Source organism: Heterodontus francisci, chromosome 9, assembly GCF_036365525.1.
Source record: "Heterodontus francisci isolate sHetFra1 chromosome 9, sHetFra1.hap1, whole genome shotgun sequence".
Taxonomy (NCBI): domain Eukaryota; kingdom Metazoa; phylum Chordata; class Chondrichthyes; order Heterodontiformes; family Heterodontidae; genus Heterodontus; species Heterodontus francisci.
Genome location: NC_090379.1, coordinates 18,952,124 through 18,974,713, shown reverse-complemented (window position 1 = coordinate 18,974,713; position 22,590 = coordinate 18,952,124). Strand labels below are relative to the sequence as shown.

Here is a 22,590-nt window from a genome sequence, read left to right as displayed (position 1 = left end):
ATAGAAAAGCAAATATGTAGGCAAATTGAGAAATGCTAAAACAATGAGGTAGTAATAGCAGGGAATTTCAACAACCCTATTAACTGGGATAGAATCAGTGTAAAAGGTATAAGAGGACACTGAATTCTTTAAATGCATTGGAGGACTTTAGTATGTAGCAAGCCCAAGAGAAGGGGCAGTCCTGGACTTAATTTTAAGAGCATGAAATAGGCAGCTGGTAAGAATATCAGTGACAGTGCATTTTGTGGCAGAGATCAGAATTTAGTTAGATTTAGAGCAGTTATGGAAGAGGACAGATAGACCAAGAGTAAGTTCAGTTGGGGGAAGGCAGTTTTTACTAAGCAGAGATGTGATTTGGCAAAAGTGGACTGGAAACAACTACTTAAAAATCAAGGAGGAGATGAAGAGAAGGTTCAGAACACACTTCCATAAAAAGGATTGGACTCCCAAATGTACAGCCTCCTGGATGCCAAGTAGCTCAGACAAAATGGCAGTACTGTAAATTGCCATGACAACCAAAAGCTAACAAATCAGTGAGCCCAGGAGTGACGGGTAAGTGGGACATGGCTGCAATCTTGGATGAGCAGAAGTTTACAGATCAGGTCAGCTGGCCAGAACATTGAAATAGTGGATTTCAGAAGTGACAACAGCATAGATGAGGGCCGAGTGGAGATGAGCGATGTGCAGGGGTATGAGCAGGCAGCCTTTGTGATGGAGAGAACAGGGCCCACAGTTTCAGTCACACAGGACAGCCAAGTCTGGTTCATTGAGACAGCAACCAAGGAGAGGGGTGGAATCAGAGGCAAGGGTTCAGAATTTGTGGAAAGGACCAAAGGGGATGGTAAATTAAAAGTCAAAAAAATTAAGTTAACCTTTTGAACAAGGCATTAAAAAAAAGGTTTCTTGATAGCAGTGTCTGAATGTAATTCTATGCTATGTGGTACTAAACCAAATAACAGACAAGATAACTTGGCACGGTCAAGTTAGTCAGCTAAGCTGGATTAGAAATAGTGATACTATGTTTCACGTCACCATTCAAGGGCTTAGGGAGGTGGAACACAAAAGCCAGAGTTCCTACACTCAATACCACTTCTTTTTGCAGTGGCGACAGGGAGAGCGAGGTGGCAGCTGGGTAAGTAAGTCCTATATATTTGGGCAGCGGTTGAACCCGAGACACTACACCTGTAGTGTCTCCCACCCGCCGCCCTCCTCTAACCAAAAAAAAGGACTCGGTGGTGTGCAGATAAGGTAAGGCTTTTTCTATTTATTTTTTTTTCGTGTGATTGGTAAAAACTTTTCGTTCCTTTTTCATTTAACTAAGTTAAGCTTAAGATTGAAAATGGCAGGAGATCTCAGACCCGTGTTATGCTCCTCTTGCTCAATGTGGGAGCTCAGGGACATGGCTGATGTCCCTGACTCCTTCACGTGCTGGAAGTGTGTCCAGCTGCAGCTCTTGTTAGACCGCATGACGGCTCTGGAGCTGCGGATGGACTCACTTTGGAGCATCCGCAATGCTGAGGAGGTCGTGGATAGCACGTTTAGCGAATTGGTCACACCGCAGATTAGGATTGCTGAAGGTGAAAGGGAATGGGTGACCAAAAGGCAGAGAAAGAGCAGGAAGGCAGCGCAGGTGTCCCCTGCAGTCATCTCCCTCCAAAACAGGTATACCGTTTTGGATACTGTTGAGGGAGATGGCTCACCAGGGGAAGGCAGCAGTAGCCAGGTTCATGGCACCGTGGCTGGCTCTGCTGTTCGGAAGGGCGGGAAAAAGAGTGGAAGGGCTATAGTCATCGGTGATTCGATTGTAAGGGGAGTAGATAGGCAGTTCTGTGGTTGAAAACAAGACTCCCGAATGGTATGTTGCCTCCCAGGTGCACGGGTCAGGGATGTCTCAGATCGGCTGCAGAACATTCTGAAAGGGGAGGGTGAACAGCCAGTTGTCGTTGTGCACATAGGCACCAATGATATAGGTAAAACACGGGATGAGGTCCTACAAGCAGAATTTAGGGAGTTAGGAGCCAAGTTAAAAAGTAGGACCTGAGGAAGTAATCTCAGGATTACTACCAGTGCCACGTGATAGTCAGAGTAGAAATGAAAGAATAGTCAGGATGAATGCGTGGCTTGAGAGATGGTGCAGGAGGGAGGGGTTCAAATTTTTGGGACATTGGGACCGGTTCTGGGAGAGGTGGGACTATTGCAAATTGGACGGTCTACACCTGGGCCGGACTGGAACCAAATGAGGTCAGTGGACAGTAAGGAGGTAGTAACTAAAGCCTGTAAGGAACTAGATAATGAAGTCAGCGTGACTAAGGGAAAGAGTAGACAGGGAGCAGATGATGAACGCAAAAGGGACTGGTGGTCTGAGGTGCATTTGTTTTAATGCAAGAAGTGTAGTAGGTAAGGCAGATGAACTTAGGGCCTGGATTAGTACCTGGGAGTATGATGTTATTGCTATTACTGAGACTTGGTTGAGGGGAGGGCATGATTGGCAACTAAATATCCCAGGATATCGATGCTTCAGGCGGGATAGAGAGGGAGGGAAAAGGGGTGGAGGAGTTGCATTACTGGTCAAAGAGGATATCACAGCTGTGCTGAAGGAGGGCACTATGGAGGACTCGAGCAGTGAGGCAATATGGGCAGAACTCAGAAATAGGAAGGGTGCAGTAACACTGTTGGGGCTGTACTACAGACCTCCCAACAGCGAGCGTGAGACAGAGGTACAAATATGTAAACAGATTATGGAAAGATGGAGGAGCAACAGGCTGGTGGTGATAGGAGATTTTAATTTTCCCAACATTGACTGGGATTCACTTAGTGTTAGAGGTCCAGATGGAGCAGAATTTGTAAGGAGCATCCAGGAGGGTTTTCTAGAGCAGTATGTAAATAGTCCAACTCGGGAAGGGGCCATACTGGACCTGGTGTTGGGGAATGAGCCCGGCCAGGTAGTTGAAGTTTCAGTAGGGGACTACTTTGGGAATAGTGATCACAATTCCGTAAATTTTAGAATACTCATGGACAAAGACGAGAGTGGTCCCAAAGGAAGAGTGCTAAATTGGGGGAAGGCCAACTATACCAAAATTCGGCAGGAGCAGCTGTTTGAAGGTAAATCCACATTTGATATGTGGGAGGCTTTTAAAGAGAGGTTGATTAGCATGCAGGAGAGACATGTTCCTGTGAAAATGAGTGATAGAAATGGCAAGAAAAGGGAACCATGGATGACAGATGAATTGTGAGACTAGCTAAGAGGAAAAAGGAAGCATACATAAGGTCTAGGAGGCTGAAGAAAGACGAAGCTTTGAAAGAATAATCGGGAATGTAGGACCAATCTGAAACGAGGAATTAAGAGGGCTAAAAGGGGTCATGAAATATCTTTAGCAAACAGGGTTAAGGAAAATCCCAAAGCCTTTTATTCATATATAAAAGGAGCAAGAGGGTAACTAGAGAAAGGATTGGCCCACTCAAGGACAAAGGAGGAAAGTTATGCGTGGAGTCAGAGAAAATGGGTGAGATTCTAAACGAGTACTTTGCATCGAGGAGAGGGACATGACGGATGTTGAGGTTAGGGACAGATGTTTGATTACTCTAGGTCAAGTCGGCATAAGGAGGGAGGAAGTGTTGGGTATTCTAAAAGGCATTAAGGTGGACAAGTCCCCAGGTCCGGATGGGATCTATCCCAGGTTACTGAGGGAAGCGAGGGGGGAAATAGCTGGGGCCTTAACAGATATCTTTGCAGCATCCTTAAACACGGGTGAGGTCCCGGAGGACTGGAGAATTGCTAATGTTGTCCCCTTGTTTAAGAAGGGTAGCAGGGAAAATCCAGGTAATTATAGACCGGTGAGCCTGACGTCAGTGGTAGGGAAGCTGCTGAGGGATAGGATCTATTCCCATTTGGAAGAAAATGGGCTTATCAGTGATAAGCAACATGGTTTTGTGCAGGGAAGGTCATGTCTTACCAACTTAATAGAATTCTTTGAGGAAGTGACAAAGTTGATTGATGAGGGAAGGGCTGTCAATGTCATATACATGGACTTCAGTAAGGCGTTGGATAAGGTTCCCCATGGTAGGTTGATGGAGAAAGTGAAGTCGCATGGAGTCCAGGGTGTACTAGCTAGATGGATAAAGAACTGGCTGGGCAACAGGAGACAGAGTAGCAGTGGAAGGGAGTTTCTCAAAATGGAGACGTGTGACCAGTGGTGTTCCACAGGGATCCGTGCTGGGACCACTGTTGTTTGTGATATACATATATGATTTGGAGGAAAGTATAGGTGGTCTGATTAGCAAGTTTGCAGACGACACTAAGATTGGTGGAGTAGCAGATAGTGAAGGGGACTGTCAGAGAATACAGCAGAATATAAATAGATTGGAGAGTTGGGCAGAGAAATGGCAGATGGAGTTCAATCAGGGCAAATGCGAGGTGATGCATTTTGGAAGATCCAATTCAAGAGTGAATTATGCAGTAAATGGAAAAGTCCTGGGGAAAACTGATGTACAGAGAGATTTGGGTGTTCAGGTCCATTGTTCCCTGAAGGTGGCAACGCAGGTCAATAGAGTGGTCAAGAAGGCATACGGCATGCTTTCCTTCATCGGACGAGGTATTGAGTACAAGAGTTGGCAGGTCATGTTACAGTTGTATAGGACTTTGGTTCGGCCACATTTGGAATACTGCATGCAGTTCTGGTCGCCATATTACCAAAAGTATGTAGATGCTTTGGAGAGGGTGCAGAGGAGCTTCACCAGGATGTTGCCTGGTATGGAGGGCGCTAGCTATGAAGAGCGGTTGAGCAGATTAGGATTATTTTCATTAGAAAGACGGAGGTTGAGGAGGGACCTGATTGAGGTGTACAAAATCATGAGAGGTAGAGACAGGGTGGATAGCAAGAAGCTTTTTCCCCCCCCCAGAGTGGGGGATTCAATTACTAGGGGTCACGAGTTCAAAGTGAGAGGGGTAAAGTTTAGGGGGGGATATGCGTGGAAAGTTCTTTACGCAGAGGGTGGTGGGTGCCTGGAACGTGTTGCAGCGGAGGTGGTAGACGCGGGCACGATAGCGTCTTTTAAGATGTATCTAGACAGATACATGAATGGGCAGGAAGCAAAGAGATACAGACCCTTAGAAAATAGGCGACATGTTTAGATAGAGGATCTGGATCGGCGCAGGCTTGGAGGGCCGAAGGGCCTGTTCCTGTGCTGTAATTTTCTTTGTTCTTTGTTGGAAATTGCACATGTAGAGATATTGGCTAGTAATGGGATTGGGCTCAGTTGTGGTCAAACCAACTGAAAATTGAAAAACCTGGGCTCAATGGCCATGAGTATACACAATAGAATGGAAACTTGGTCAAAAGTGGACAAATCTCCAGGTCCGGACAATTAGTGTCCCAGGATGCTGTGGGAGGCGAGGGTGGAGATTGCAGGGGCTCTGACCCTAATTTTTAATTCCTCTCTGGCCACAGGGGAAGTTCCAGAGGAGTGGAGAACAGCTAATGCGGTCCCACTATTTAAGAAAAGTTGTAGAGATGTATTTATGTAGTAAAACATCCCATATAAATGCAAATAGTTGTCTTATCCTGTAAGTACAGTTCCACAGGAGTTGGTAGCCTGTTCACAGAATCAGAATAATACAGTGCAGAAGAACCCTTCAGCCCATCGAGTCTGCACCGATGCATTAAAACACCTGACCTGTCTACCTAATCCCATTTGCCAGCACTTGGCCCATAGCCTTGAATGTTATGATGTGCCAAGTGCTCATCCAGGTACTTTTTAAAAGAATGTGAGGCAACCTGCCTCTACCACCCTCCCAGGCAGGGCATTCCAGACCATCACCACCCCCTGAATAAAAAAGTTCTTCCTCAAATCCCCCTTAAACCTCCCGCCCCTCACCTTAAACTTGTGACCCCTATTAATTGACCCTTCAACTAAGGGAAACAGCTGCTCCCTATCCACTCTGTCCATGCCCCTCAATCAGGTCACCCCTCAGTCTTCTCTGCTCCAGTGAAAACAACCCAAGCCTATCCAACCTCTCTTCATAGCTTAAATGTTCCATCCCAGGCAACATCCTGGTGAATCGTCTCTGCACCCCCTCCAGTGCAATCACATCCTTCCTATAATGTGCAATTCTGGTCGCCACACCATACTCCAGCTGTGGCCTTACTAAAGTTCTGTACAACTCCAACATGACCTCCCTGCTTTTGTAATCTATGCCTCGATTGATAAAGGCAAGTGTCCCATATGCCTTTTTCACCACCCTATTAACCTGCCCTTCTGCCTTCAGAGATCTATGGACAAACACGCCAAGGTCCCTTTGTTCCTCGGAACATCCCAGTGTCAGGCCAATCATTGGAAGGAGTAATGTGACATGGAAGTATTCAAAGTGTATCAACTCACATTTTTCAGCGTTAAATTCCATCTGCCACTTTTCTGCCTATTTGACCATCCCGTCTATATCTTCCTGTAACCCAAGACACTCAACCTCACTGTTAACCACTCGACCAATCTTTGTATCATCCGCGAACTTACTGATCCTACCCCCCACATAGTCATCTATGTCATTTATATAAACGACAAACAATAGGGGACCCAGCACAGATCCCTGTGGTACGCCACTGGACACTGGCTTCCAGTCACTAAAACAACCATCTGTCATCACTCTGTCTCCTTCTGCTAAGCCAATTTTGAATCCACCTTATCATGTTACCCTGTATCCCATGTGCATTTGCTTTCTTGATAAGTCTCCCATGTGGGACCTTGTCAAAGACTTTGCTGAAATCCATGTAAACTACATCAACTGCACTACCCTCATCTACACACCTGGTCACATGCTCAAAAAATTCAATCAAATTTGTTAGGCATGACCTCCCTCTGACAAAGCCATGCTGAATATTCCTAATCAAATTTTGCCTCTCCAAGTGGTGATAGATTCTCTCCTTCAGAATTTTCTCCAATAGTTTCCCTACCACTGACGTGAGACTCACTGGTCTGTAGTTCCCTGGCTTATCTCTACAACCTTTCTTCAATAGTGGGACCACATTAGCTGTTCTCCAGTCCTCTGATAACAGATAACAGAAATGTCACCATCCCATGTATTCTGAACTTTGTACATTCAATTTTCCTGGATTATTGAAAAAAGTTAAAAACTCAATTCTGCCTCCCTCCTTTATGTTGTATTCACAACCTCAGTGCTGATTCACACTATTTCAGAGGGGTTGAAAAATAAACAGTGAACTGAGCCAGTGTGCACTTTTTGGGTTTGATTAAAACCAGTTGTGAAAGTTCAATCCAATCATTGCATTCTAGGGTATAGCTACATTCAGTTTGCAGAAACATACCAGTTGGCCATGACTTGTACCTCCACTTCATAATGATCAGTTGCTCAGAAACCTGGTAAATAAAATTAGTCATCAGTATTGCTCAATAACTGTATATAAAAGTCACCAGTAACAAGTACTTACTCTGAATATCTTGCACATTGGAAAAAAAAAACTACAAAAAAAAAATCACTAAACCCGAGCTACCAAGATTTTAATGTTGAGGTTTAAACACTGCCAATTTTACTGCAGATTAACTTGCCTCGACCTTTTTGAATTTCCCCATTTTAAAAAAAACACTGACAATTGAACTTGGTTGATTTTGACATACTCAATTGATTGAGAGAGATCAAACTGGTCAGTCAGACTTTATGTGCATGTGTCGTGGTAGAATTCTTTTATATCTAAACTGCAGACAAAGTCAGTGTTAGTCATTCAAGCAAAACTGTTCACATGCTAGTGACCGTATACAGTTGGCTATTGCCTTTGTAAGCAGTTTGATGCAATTTGTTGCAAAGGTAGCATGATGTGAAGGGTCATTAGCAGGAGACGTAGAAAACAAATTGCCCCACTATGGGAGCCCACAACTATCTGTTGCACACATCTCATCTTTTTATGGAGAGGAAAGAGAGGCCTAGGAAGATCCTGTCTTGTAAATGCAGGAAACAAAGTTCTCGGAAAAGGGTAGGGAAAAGCCAGTCTTTGAGTCAAGGGTACTCCACCCATGAATTTGAATTTAGGAAACATGCCCTCGGGAAAAACAAAAATCACACTGCTAGCATAACTATATCCATTCAATATTACCCTATGATTTTTGCATCAGTTCATTGTTAACATACAAATTAGACAGCACCAATTGCATCAAGGTGGTCACTAGCACATGCTGCCTGGTGTGTCAATGCAGCTTAGACTGAAGTGTGAAGATGAATAGAAGTTGAACATTCCATGCTAGACCCCTCACATTTAGAAAGCCTCTAATTTGTTAATGCAAGGTTTTAAATGCAGATACTCACCAGTTCCAAGAATTCTCCACTGACATTCCCATCAAGCAGTCGGAATTTTCCTCCCTTGGTGGCCTCGACAACTGCTGGTGCATGTGTGAAAGCCTGAATAAGCTGAACAATATAGTTTTTCAGCCTTAGAACTATTTGTCTAGTTTAGAAATCAGTGTCTCTCCCCTCATTCCTCCCATAAACGTCACTGCTGATTAGAATTTGCAGCTGCATCATTTCAATGCAGATAGCTTAGAGACAGTTATTGAATTAGAATGTCAGAGGAGGGGAACAAGTAGATCATCCAAAATTTTAAAAACAGCAATTATCTAAATAAAGTTGACAAATTATTTTGTCCATAATTTCAAATTTAACTCAAACCAATATTTACTATGCTACCTTAGATTGGGAAATGGTGGCAATGGATTGGAAGTTGGCAAAAATAACACTGCTATTCAAGAAAGGAGGGAGATAGAAAACATGAAACGACAGGCAATGGTCCCGCTAATTTCTCTTTACTGCACACGGCCTGTTGGTTCCATTATGGGCCCCTTTACGATTGTAGCGCTGCCACACAGGTACATATTTTAAAGCAAACGTTAGTTGTGTGGCTCATTTGTTCCCTACACGGTAGGTTATGGATCGTTACATATCTGCACAGCTTAGAGGCAGCACTGACCTCACGCCAGTTAGCCTGATAGTCATCGGTAAAATGCTGAACCCATTAAGGAAGTAGTAACAGGGTACGACGATGCAGGTGGAAGCGAACAGGTTCATCGAGAGCCCGATTTACCTGATGAGGTCCTTTAAGTGCTTTACTACTAACCAATTAATGAAGGTACCCCACCCAGCATTCAGATCACTACAGGACAATGGTGGGAGCTGATGAAATGCTATATTACCTGCACCTCTTTCCTCCACCCGCCCCCCCCCCCCCAAAATCGCACCCCTCTTCCCAGCTCCCCCTCACACCCCCTTCCCTCCACTCCTTCCCCCACCCCCCCATCCTTGAGCAGGGGCCCTAACAACCCCACTGCCTTGTGGACGTCTCAGGAGAGACCAAGGCTAAGGGAGTAAACCCTAACACAAAATCCAGAGCAGAACCCCGAAGACAGTCATGTGCCACCTTTGGCATGTTTCCGGCAGTTCCTGCAGCCATACCGGTGCCAAACGTCGTGCTCTACACTCATTTGGACCCCACCAGGAAGGCCGAGAGGGGGGGTTTTGACGCTTGGGCAACTCAACCTCCATACATCTGCCCAGGCATGCGCCATAGAGAGGTCACTCCATAGTCACCTCACAGCGACCAAAACAACACGGAAGGCAGCATTTACGGGTTAGAAGTTCAGCTCAATTGGCATAGAGATTGGGCGCCACGGGTTGCCTTTGTCAGTGTGAGAGGTCATCACATCTCAATGGACAGCTACCGCCCGCCTCAAACCGGGCAGCCCCCGGTCAATAAGGTTCTGTCCCACCACAGTCCACCTGCTTCAATGGGTGCTTGGAGCTCAGGGTCATTGCCCGAAAAGTGGACTGTAACACTGTACCAAACAGCACGACAAAAAAAAGAAAGAAGGTACCAGCCCTTCATTTTGCAAGCTGGAACGTCAGAACTGTGTGTCCTGGCCTGTCAGATGACCTTACACAAATCAATGATTCTCAGAAGACCGCCATCATTAGCTCAGTAGACTCAATGTAGACATTGCAGCACCTCAGGAGACACACCTCCCTGCGAGCAGATCTGAGAGAGCAAGACTACACTTTCTACTGGCAGGGTAGGGATCCTGAAGAACCAAGACAGCATAGAGTGGGCTTCGCCATCAGAAACTCTGCTCAGCATAATGGAGCCACCCTCAAATGCCTCTGGTCCAGTACACCTACTCAGCATCTATGCTCCAACACTCTGCTCCCCACCTGAAGCTAAAGACCAGTTCTACGAGGAACTCCATAATATCATTAGTAGCATCCCCAATACCGAACATCTGTTCTTGCTGGGGGACTTTAATGCCAGGGTTGGGGCCGACCATGACTCATGGCCCCCTGCCTTGGGCACTATGGCATTGGAAGGATGAATGAGAATGGACAGAGACTGCTGGAGTTGTGTACCTCACAACCTCTGCATCACCAACTCATTCTTTCATACTAAACCCTGTCACCAGGTTTCTTGGAGGCACCCACGATCATGTTATTGGAACCCTCTGGACCTCATTGTTACAAGGGCAGCACAGTGGCGCAGTGGTTAGCACCGCAGCCTCCGGTTTCCTCCCACAGCCAAAGACTTGTAGGTTGATAGGTAAATTGGCCGTTATAAATTGCCCCTAGTATAGGTAGGTGGTAGGGGAATTGTGGGTATGTGGTAGGAATATGGGATTAACGTAGGATTAATATAAATGGGTGGTTGATGGTCGGCACAGACTCGGTGGGCCGAAGGACCTGTTTCAGTGCTGTATCTCTAAATAAATAAAATAAATAAGGCGAGCCTCTATAAACAGCGTTCAAATCGCACGCAGCTTCCACAGTGCGGACTGCGACACTGACCACTCCCTGGTGTGCAGCAAGGTTAGACTCAAACTAAAGAAGCTGCATCACTCCAAGCAGAAGGGCCGCCTGCGCATCAACACGAGCAGAATTTCTTATCCACAGCTGTTACATAAGCTTCTAAATTCACTTGGAAAAAGCCTTTCAAAACACTCCTACAGGGGATGCAGAGACCAAGTGGGCCCACATCAGAGACGCCATCTATGACTCAGCAATGACCACCTATGGCAAACGTGTGAAGCGGAATGCAGACTGGTTTCAATCTCACTTTGAAGAGCTGGAACCTGTCATAGCCACTAAGCGCATTGCACTGTTGAACTACAAGAAAGCCCCCAGCCAGTTAACATCCGTAGCTCTTAAAACAGCCAGGCGCTGCGTAAATGACTACTGGCAACACCTATGCACTCATTCAGCTGGCCTCTGACAACAGAAACATCAGATGAATGTATGATGGCATTAAGAGCTTTTGGGCCAACCATCAAGAAGATTGCCACCCTCAAATCTAAATCAGGGGACACGATCACTGACCAATGCAAGCAAATGGACCGCTGGGCGGAGCATTACCTAGAACAGTACTCCAGGGAGAATGTGGTCACAGACTGCCCTCAATGCAGCCAAGTCTCTGCCAGTCATGGATGAGCTGGACATACAGCCAACAAAAATCAGAACTCAATGATGCCATTGATTCTCTAGCCAGTGGAAAAGCCCCTGGGAAGGACAGCATTACCCCTGAAATAATCAAGAGTACCAAGCCTGCTATACTTTCAGCACTGTATGAATTGCTTTGCCTGTGCTGGGAGGAGGGAGCAGTACCACAGGACATGCGTGATGCCAATATCAGCACCCTCTAAGAACAAGGGTGACCGCGGTGACTGCAACTACCGTGGAATCTCCCTGCTCAGCATAGTGGGAAAAGTCGCTTTAAACAGGCTCCAGAAGCTGGCCGAGCGTGTCTACCCTGAGGCACAGTGTGGCTTTCGAGCAGAGATCCACCATCGACATGCTGTTCTCCCTTCAACAGCTACAGGAGAAATGCTGCCAACAGATGCCCCTCTACGTTGTTTTCATTGATCTCACCAAAGCCTCTGACCCCGTCAGCAGACGTGGTCTCTTCAGACTACTGGAAAAGATCAGATGTCCAAAGCTACTAAGTATCATCACCTCATTCCATGACAATATGAAAGGCATGATTCAGCATAGCGGCATCTCATCAGACCCCTTTCCTATCCTGAGTGGCGTGAAACAGGGCAGTGTTCTCGCACCTACACTGTTTGGGATCTTCTTCTCCCTGCTGCTCTCACATGCGTTCAAGTCTTCAAAAGAAGGAATTTTCCTCCACACAAGATCAGGTGGCAGGTTGTTCAACCTTGCCCGTCTAAGAGCGAAGACCAAAGTACAGGGAACTCCTCTTTGCTGACGATGCTGCATTAACATCCCACACTGAAGAGTGTCTGCAGAATCTCCGACAGGTTTGCGGCTGCCTGCAACGAATTTGACCTAACCATCAGCCTCAAGAAAACTAACATCATGGGACAGGACGTCAGAAATGCTCTATCCATCAATATTGGCGACCACGCTCTGGAAGTGGTTCAAGAGTTCACCTACCTAGGCTCAACTATCACCAGTAACCTGTCTCTCGATGCAGAAATCAACAAGTGCATGGGAAAGGTGTCCAGACTGGCCAAGAGAGTACGGGAAAATGGCGCACTGACACGGAACACAAAGTCTGAGTGTATCAAGCCTGTGTCCTCAGTATCTTGCTCTATGGCAGTGAGGCCTGGACAACGTATGTCAGCCAAGAGCGACATCTCAACTCATTCCATCTTCGCTGCCTCCGGGGAATCCTTGACATCAGGTGGCAGGACCGTATCTCCAACGCAGAAGTCCTCGAGGCGGCCAACATCCCCAGCATATACACCCTACTGAGCCAGCGACGCTGGAGATGGCTTGGCCATGTGAGCCGCATGGAAGATGGCAGGATCCCCAAGGACACATTGTACAGCGAGCTTGTCACTGGCATCAGACCCACTGGCCATCCATGTCTCCGCTTTAAAGACGTCTGCAAACGCAACATGAAGTCCTGTGACATTGATCACAAGTCGTGGGAGTCAGTTGCCAGCGTTCGCCAAAGCGAGCAGGCAGCCATAAAGGCAGGGCTAAAGTGTGGCGAGTCGAAGAGACTTAGCAGTTGGCAGGAAAAAAGACAGAAGTGCAAGGGGAGAGCCAACTGTGTAACAGCCCTGACAACCAATTTTATCTGCAGCACCTGTGGAAGAGCCTGTCACTCTAGAATTGACCTTTATAGCCACTCCAGGCCCTGCTTCACAAACCACTGACCACCTCCAGGCACTTACCCATTGTCTCTTGGGACAAGGAGGCCAAAGAGGAGAAGTATGATTTGGCAAAGTCAACATGGGAAACAGTGTTTGACAAATCTAAGAGTTTTATGATAATGTAACTAGCAGAGTAGGTAAAGGGGATGTAGTATATTTGGATTTTCAAAAGAAAATTGATAAAGTGCCACACAAAAGGTTGTTACACAAGATAAGGGCTCATGGGGTTGGGGTAATGTTGCTCATCCTTTGAGGCAAAGATGACCATGGCAATCACCTGGGGTGTTGGTAGTGTTTCAGTGGGTAGTAGGCGACTGCTGAGGCCTGTCTGCGACCAGAAAGTTCTGCTGCAAATAGGGCAGGATACTGCAGACAATTGATCATATGGATGAGCTGCTGGCTCAGGAATTCCTCTCCTTGTGTTTGCACTCTGCTTTCAAAAAGGAGGCTGCACCATTTAGTTGCACTAGGGCAAGCTTCTCCCAGGACTCAGGGTCGATAACAGAACTCAAGTGAAGCCTTCATACTGTCCTTGTAGCGCTTCCTATGACTGCCTGAGCGTGCACTGACCAGTCCAACTCTTGTGACCATCTCAAAATGGTGTGGATGCTTGGCATGCCACTTGGGTGAGCACCTTGGTGTCTGGTATTTTGTCCTGCCAGCTAATCTTCAGTAGCTTCTGAAGGTAGCTAGTGAAAGCGATTGAGTTTCTTGGCATGACTGGTACACAGTCCAAGTCTCATGTGTAGAGCAGAATGGGCAGGACTATTGCTCTATAGACTCCGTTTGATAAGCAGACTTACTTCTCTTCACTCCCAAACTGATGTTTGAAGTCTGCTAAAGGTTACACATGTTTCAGCTAATCTTGTATGTGTCTCATCAATTATAGACAGAGAGAGAGTGTGAGGGCGGCTGAAATAAGTGAACTTATTCATTACTAACAGCTTCTTGTTATGGACTGAAGCCTTCGGCTTGAGACAGCACTTTCCTGGAGTAGGCTAGTACACAAGTTTTCTTTGTGCTGTTTGCAAGGCTGAAGTTGTTGCAAGCATTGGAGAACAAGTCTATGCTATATTTCATGTTAGCTCTGAACTGGTAACCAATGTACACAGTCAGCTGCAAACAGAAAATCACAAAGTACATCCCTGGAGCCCTTGGATTTTGCTTAGTGTCATCTCAGATTGAGCAGCCTTCCGTCCAGGTGATATCTAATTTCAATTCCTTCCATCATGGTGATGCTGGCATCGGACAGCATGGTGGAGAAAAACTGTGAAGAGGGCTGGTGCTAGCATGCAGCCCTGCTTAACTCCATTAGTGATGTTATACGTATATAAAGAACAAATAGGGTAAACTAGGGAAAGGGTTGGCCCACTCAAGGACAGAGAAGGGAATCTATGTGTGTAGCCAGAGGAAATGGGCGAGGTACTAAATAAGTACTTTGCATCAGTATTCACCAAAGAGAAGGACTTGGTGGATGATGAGCCTAGGGAAGGGAGTGTAGATAGTCTCAGTCATCTCATTATCAAAAAGGTGGAGGTGTTGGGTGTCTTGCAAAGCATTAAGGTAGATAAGTCCCCAGGGCCTGATGGGATCTACCCCAGAATACTAAGGGAGGCAAGGGAAGAAATTGCTGGGGCCTTGACAGAAATCTTTGCATCCTCATTGGCTACAGGTGAGGTCCCAGAGGACTGGAGAATAGCCAATGTTGTTCCTTTGTTTAAGAAGGGTAGCAAGGATAATCCAGGAAATTATAGGCCGGTGAGCCTTACGTCAGTGGTAGGGAAATTATGAGAGAGGATTCTTTGGAACAGGATTTACTCCCATTTGGAAACAAACGAACTTATTAGTGAGAGGCAGCATGGTTTTGTGAAGGGGAGGTTGTGTCTCACTAATTTGATTGAGTTTTTTGAGGAAGTGAGGAAGATGATTGATGAAGGAAGGGCAGTGGATGTTATCTATATGGACTTCAGTAAAGCCTTTGACAAGGTCCCGCATGGCAGACTGGTACAAAAGGTGAAGTCACACGGGATCAGAGGTGAGCTGGCAAGATGGATACAGAACTGGCTCAGTCATAGAAGACAGAGGGTAGCAGTGGAAGGGTGCTTTTCTGAATGGAGGGATGTGACTAATGGTGTTCCACAGGGATCAGTGCTGGGACCTTTGCTGTTTGTAGTATATATAAATGATTTGGAGGAAAATGTAGCTGGTCTGATTAGTAAGTTTGCGGACGACACAAAGGTTGGTGGAGTTGCGGATAGTGATGAGGATTGTCAGAGGATACAGAGCGGTTGGAGACTTGGGCGGAGAAATGGCAGATGGAGTTTAATCTGGACAAATGTGAGGTAATGCATTTTGGAAGGTCTAATGCAGGTGGGAAGTATACAGTAAATGGCAGAACCCTTAGGAGTATTGACAGGCAGAGAGATCTGGGTGTGCAGGTCCACAGGTCACTGAAAGTGGCAACGCAAGTGGATAAGGTAGTCAAGAAGGCATACGACATGCTTGCCTTCATCGGTCGGGGCATAGAGTATAAAAATTGGCAAGTCATGCTGCAGTTATACAGAACCTTAGTTAGGCCACACTTAGAATATTGCGTGCAATTCTGGTCGCCACGCTACCAGGAGGACGTGGAGGCTTTGGAGAGGGTACAGAAGAGGTTTACCAGGATGTTGCCTGGTCTGAAGGGCATTAGCTATGAGGAGAGGTTGGATAAACTCGGATTGTTTTCACTGGAACGACGGAGGTGGAGGGGCGACATGATAGAGGTTTACAAAGTTATGAGTGGCATGGACAGAGTGGATAGTCAGAAGCTATTTCCTAGGGTGGAAGAGTCAGTTACTAGGGGACATGGATTTAAGGTGAGAGGGGCAAAGTTTAGAGGGGATGTGCGAGGCAAGTTCTTTACACAGAGGGTGGTGAGTGCCTGGAACTTGCTGCCGGGGGAGGTGGTGGAAGCAGGTACGATAGCGACGTTTAAGAGGCATCTTGACAAATACATGAATAGGATGGGAATAGAGGGATACGGTCCCTGGCAGTGCAGAAGGTTTTAGTTTAGGTGGGCATCAAGATCGGCGCAGGCTTGGAGGGCCGAATGGCCTGTTCCTGTGCTGTACTGTTCTTTGACTGGGAATGGGTCAGACAGACTCTCCATCTATCCAGGATATACATGAGCATGTAGTCATGGAACTGTTGAACCACTGCGATGAATTTCTCAGGGCAGCTGAATTTTTCCATTACCTTCCAAAAGCCCTCACGACTGTCTGTCGAAGGCCTTAGTCAGGTCAACAAACATGGCGTAGCGATCCATGTTCTGCTCTTGGCATTTCTCCTGAAGTTGTTTAACTGCCAACACCCCAGTGGTTCCTCTACCTCTTCTGAAACAGCACTGACTCAGTGCAACATCTCGACCAGGATCTGTTGCCAAAGTGGTTCAGAAGGATTCTCGCAAAGATTTTGCCAGTGATACAGAGCAGTGAGATTCCTGTGATTATCACTAGATTTCAGCTTGTCCAGGTGAACAATGGAGGCATCTTAGTCGTCTTGCTCCCACCTGGACTGAAGGAGTTCAGAGAGCTTCTTGACCAGGCACTGATCTTGTAGACTTGAGCAGGAGTAGCTTCAGCTCCTGGAGTAGTCACTGGACAGGCGTTTCATAGCATTTGTTGTTTCTAACAGCGTGGAAGGGTTATCGAGAACAGTTGATGGCAAGCTGTAGCAGCCTGTTGATTGCTTCTTCATTGATGAATGAAGGCTAATTGAGGACATGGTTAAAAGGGACAGCCACATTGCTAGGTGTTAATTATAGACCCCCAGATAGTCAGCGGGAAATTGAGGAGCAAATATGTGTGCAAAACGCAGAGGTGTGTAAAAATAAAAGGGTAATTATATTAGGTGATTTCAACTTTCCCAACATTAATTGGGATAGTCATCGTGTTCAGGGCTTAGGTGGAGTGGAGTTCTTAAAATGTATACAGGAGAACTTTTTAGCTCAATATGTAGAGGATCCAACAAGGGAGGGTGCAGTGCTGGATCTAATTCTGGGGAATGAAGCTGGACAGGTGGTTGATGTGTTGGTGGGGGTGCATTTTGGTGATAGCGACCACAATATGGTACAATTTAAGCTTGTTATGGAGAAAGAAATAGACAAGTTGCAAAAAAGGTTTTTGTATTGGTAGAGAGCCAATTTTAGTAAGACAAGGCAGGATCTGGCCAAGGTAGACTGGAAAGAGTTACTTGTTGGGAAATCTACAGAAGAGCAGTGGGGGGGGGGGGGGGGGGGGCATTAAAAAAGAAATGGGGAGGGTACAGGCCCAACAGGTTCCCTCGAGGGTAATAGGTAGGAGCAACAAGCCCAGAGAACCATGGATGACCAGAAACATTCAGGGTACGATGAAAAGGAAAAAAAAAAAAGAGGCTTTTAGCAAATACAAGGAGGGCAAATCAACAGAAGCATTAGTGGTATACAGAAAGTGTAGGATGGAGCTTAAGAAAGCAATTAGGAGAGCAAAGAGGGGATATGAGAAAGCTCTGGCTAGTAAAAGTAGGGAAAATCCCAAGATATTCTATAAGTATATCAATGGGAAGAGGATAACCAGGGAAAGAGTCGGACCCATTAGGGACCAAGGGGGAAATCTGTGGGTGGAGCCAGAGGACATTGATAGGGTGTTGAACGAATACTTCACATCTGTCTTCATCCAAGAGAATGAGGATGTAGATATGGAACTTAGAGAGAGAGACTGAGGTTCTTGAGCAAATTGTCATAGGGAGTGACAAGGTATTGGAGGTTTTGGCAGGCTTAAAAGTTGACATATCTCCAGGTCCGGACGATTTGTGTCCCAGGATGCTGTGGGAAGCGAGGGTGGAGATTGCAGGGGCTCTGACCCAAATTTTTAATTCCTCTCTGGCCACGGGGGAAGATACCAGAGGACTAGAGAACAGCTAATGTGGTCCCACTATTTAAGAAAAGTTGTAGAGATAAGCCAGGGAGCTACAGACCAGTGAGTCTCACGTCAGTGGTCGGGAAACTATTGGAGAAAATTCTGAAGGAGAGAATCTATCACCACTTGGAGAGGCAAAATTTGATTAGGAATATTCAGCATGGCTTTGTCAGAGGGAGGTCATGCCTAACAAATTTGATTGAATTTTTTGAGCATGTGACCAGGTGTGTAGATGAGGGTAGCGCAGTTGATGTAGTTTACATGGATTTCAGCAAAGCCTTTGACAAGGTCCCACATGGGAGACTTATCAAGAAAGCAAATGCACATGGGATACAGGGTAACATGATAAGGTGGATTCAAAATTGGCTTAGCTGTCGGAGACAGAGTGATGACAGATGGCTGTTTGTGACTGGAAGCCAGTGTCCAGTGGCGTACCACAGGGATCTGTGCTGGGTCCCCTATTGTTAGTCATTTATGTCGTTTATATAAATGACTATGTGGGGGGTAGGATAAGTAAGTTCGCGGACGACAAAGATTGGCCGAGTGGTTAACAGTGAGGTTGAGTGTCTTGGGTTACAGGAAGATATAGGTGGGATGGTCAAATGGGCAGAAAAGTGGCAGATGGAATTTAACCCTGAAAAGTGAGGTGATACACTTTGGAAGGAGTAATGTGACACGGAAGTATTCAATGAATGGCCTGACACTGGGAAGTTCCGAGGAACAAAGGGACCTTGGCGTGTTTGTCCATAGATGTCTGAAGGCAGAAGGGCAGGTTAATAGGGTGGTGAAAAAGGCATATGGGACACTTGCCTTTATCAATTGAGGCATAGATTACAAAAGCAGGGAGGTCATGTTGGAGTTGTACAGAACTTTGGTAAGGCCACAGCTGGAGTACTGTGTGCAATTCTGGTCGCCACATTATAGGAAGGATGTGATTGGAGGGGGTGCAGAGGCGATTCACCAGGATGTTGCCTGGGATGGAACATTTAAGCTATGAAGAGAGGTTGGATAGGCTTGGGTTGTTTTCACTGGAGCAGAGAAGACTGAGGGGTGACCTGATTGAGGGGCATGGACAGAGTGGATAGGGAGCAGCTGTTCCCCTTAGTTGAAGGGTCAGTTACGAGGGGTCACAAGTTTAAGGTGAGGGGCAGGAGGTTTAAGGGGAACTTGAGGAAGAACTTTTTTACCCAGAGGGTGGTGACAGTCTGGAATGCACTGCCTGGGAGGGTGGTAGAGGCAGGTTGCCTCACATTCTTTAAAAAGTACCTGGATGAGCACTTGGCACATCATAACATTCAAGGCTATGGGCCAAGTGCTGGCAAATGGGATTAGGTAGACAGGTCAGGTGTATTTGATGCATCGGTGCAGACTCAATGGGCCGAAGTGCCTCTTGCGCATTGTATTATTCTGTGATTCTGCTCTGCCCGTCTTTCTAGAATTTTCACTTCTTCTGTGAGCAATGTTCACCTGCTGGAAACGAGGATTAGTGATGAACCAGTAGACTGGGGCGTGTAGACAGATTTCAGAGCATCGTAAAATCTCTTCCAGTGTTTGTGGTCAGCATATGACTGGAGTTCGTCTGCTTTCTGATTCAGCCATGTGTCTTGCATCTTGAGCTTGCATTGGACAGTCCTGCGGATGTTACGGTAGGCATCATTCTTGGATAGTGATTGGTCATTGAGATAAGCCCCATAGAGGCAATGTTTCTCCAATGGTTTCATTTGAATCAGGAGGTGATCCAGAAAACAAACAAAAAAAAAACAACTTAATGACAACGAGAATTAGGGCCAAGGACCTCTAGAACTGTGGAGTACACGATATCCTGAAGGTTATCAAGTCATCCTCGATGCAGTGAGTGACCATTTTCGCTGTACACAGGTGACTCTCTAGTTTCTCAGATACTTTCACGACTGCCTGTTTGAGCCTCGAGACATTGAGAAGCTTCTGTACCTTCATGCCCTGGGGGAAACTAGGGAGATGCATTTTGGATGTTTAGCTTTGTGATAAGACTGTGGTCAGTCCAGCAGTCGGCACCTCACATGACTTTCGTTACACACACATCCTGCCTATCCGTTTACCTGGTGATGATATTGATTAGATGCCAATGCATGGAACAAGGGTGCATCCAAAACATCCCGTTAGGGAGGCGGAAAACTGTGTTGGTGATTAAGAGCTCATGCTTAGCACACATCTTCAGCAAGAGGAGACCATTGCTGTTACAACTGCCCTAAGCTTGTTTTTCTGATGACTCCTTCCCACGCCTGGTGATCTGCACCAACTCTTGCGCTGAAGTCACCAAGAATGATTAGCTTGTCTAATTTTGTCACAGCAGCAGTCAAGGAGTGCAGGTCATCATAAAATTTATCCTGGACGTCACCAGAATTGGTCATGGTAGGGGCGTACATGTTGATGAGAGTTGCTTGCCTGTTGCATCATCCATGGGAAGGCATGTCAACTTACAGACAAGATAGTTCATGACAGATAAGCCTACGCCAGCATCACACTGTTCCTTTCCACAGCCTATCCAAAAGAACAGGTAACCAGTGTTGATTTCCTTGAGCTGATCCTCCTCAGGAGGATGAGTCTCAGAGGGCAGCAATCTGGATGTTGTACCGAGCCAACTTTCTACTGAAAAGAGCAGTTTCTGCCCCAGGTCTGTGGGTTGTAGCATTGTTCATGAGGGTGCGCATGTTCCATGTGCCTATGGCGACCAGTGTCACCCTTACTTTCTTTTTTGAGATCATCTTACAAGCATGTTGATGCGATCCCCACCAGATTCGGCCTGCTGGCTAGTGTAGGTGAAACAGACAACGTTGGGGCACCTTTTCTAGCCCCTTCCTCATTTTAGGGAGGTGAGCAATGTGGTCCTCACTTGCTCAGAGAGCTGCTGAGTTCCACTACTGCTTCCTTCCAGTGAAAAACGACCCTAAGGCATGAGCCACCTGTATGCAGGTTCATGTCTACGGCTCTGTGAAGCCACACCTGCTGCTACATTGCTTGCCCGTCGCCACAGGACTTCTGACAGATAGATAATGGATGGCAGATTTAAAAAAAACGAACATGATTTGTATTATTGAAAGGATCAGGATCTGTACCACATCTGGTGTCAAGTTCTGACAGCAGGTCTTCCACCTCCTGCCCTCGCTGAATTTGAGTGATTGCAGTCCTTATTTTCCATCCATTTTAAAATATAATAATGTTAGGCTGCAGGATTATGGGGATCGAGTAGGGGAGTGGGATTGACTGGATAGCTCCGTGGAGAGCCAGCATGGACTTGATGGGCCAAATGGCCTCCGTCTGTGGTAAATGATGGACTGACTGGAGAAGTTGGGTGTTGTTCTCCGTAGAACACTAATGGCTAAGAGAAGATCAGATAGGTGTTTAAAATCATGAAGAGTTTATAACCAGAGGACACCGGTTTTAGGGTGATTGGGCAGGGTGGCGGCAGCGAGGGCGGGTGGAAAAAAAAAAAATCAGGGCTGACATGGAGAAGCTTTAGACAAGTGGTTAGGATTTGGAATCCACTGCCCAATAGGGTGCTGGATTACAGATTCAGAAGTAGCCTTCAAAAAGGGAAATTGGAAAAATACTTATAGGAGAAAAAGAATGGGGGGATGGAATTAACTGGATTGCTCTTTGAAAGAGCTGGCACAGACTGAATGACCTCTGTGCTGTAATGTTCTATGATTCTACCCAACCAATGTGACAGACTTGACAGCTGCTCTTAAACTTTTACATGTTCCTCCAACACAAGCCACTTGGTGGTGTACAAAACCAACCAACATTCAATCTCTACTCCCGCTCCCATTGCTGAGACACTTACCTCTTGTGTAATAAAGATCCTGTAGAGTTCTTCTGCTGATGTCATGAAATGGTCATTTAAGTTAAATTTACAGGTTGGAATCTTGACCCCAACTGATGCATGCTGACTGGGTAACTGCCCTGTAGTGATCTGAAGAGAAAAGTAATTCTATTAAAATAGAGCATGGTGGTGATGGGAGGAAGAAATTCAGGCTTCAGAGAGCTGTGCAAAGTAGACTATGCAGCCATCTATACCCTATTGGTAATCAATGCACCTAACCAGTAACGAACTGCTAAAGTTTAACAAACTGCATATCAAATAAAGCCAGCTTCAGGTAGCAATTGGCTTAGAACACTGCTCTTATAATAGGACAAAGTGTTCTCAAGTTTTGCCCAGTATATCTGACGGGTTCTCAGCTGTAGTACAGAAACGTCAAAAAATTATTTAGGTTTTTTGGCTACTTTAGTTACAGGATAACTGTAGACTGCAGGAAGAAATCAATGGACTGGTCAGGTGGGCAGAAAAGTGGCAAATGGAATTCAATCCAGAGTAGTGTGAAGTCTTGCATTTTGGAAAGGTCAAACTCGACAAAGGAATACATAATTAACAGGACAAGACTGAGTGCCATACTATCCAGCTTTCTCCCTCAAGACCCTACAATGTAGTGGGCAAGTTACTGCAATCAGTTCT

At 46.1% G+C, this 22,590-nt stretch overlaps 1 protein-coding gene across 1 annotated transcript in view; it reads right to left on the bottom strand.

Annotated features, from left to right (window-relative positions):
• The window catches only part of LOC137373606 (activator of 90 kDa heat shock protein ATPase homolog 1-like), a 43,460-nt gene that overhangs the window by 3,340 nt on the left and 17,530 nt on the right, over positions 1-22,590 (bottom strand). The window contains exons 6-8 of the mRNA XM_068038621.1: positions 21,922-22,050; positions 8,312-8,413; positions 7,320-7,371 (exon numbers count right to left, since the gene is read on the bottom strand). Of these exons, the coding sequence (XP_067894722.1) occupies positions 7,320-7,371; positions 8,312-8,413; positions 21,922-22,050 (283 nt within the window). The remainder of the gene's footprint in view (positions 1-7,319; positions 7,372-8,311; positions 8,414-21,921; positions 22,051-22,590) is intronic.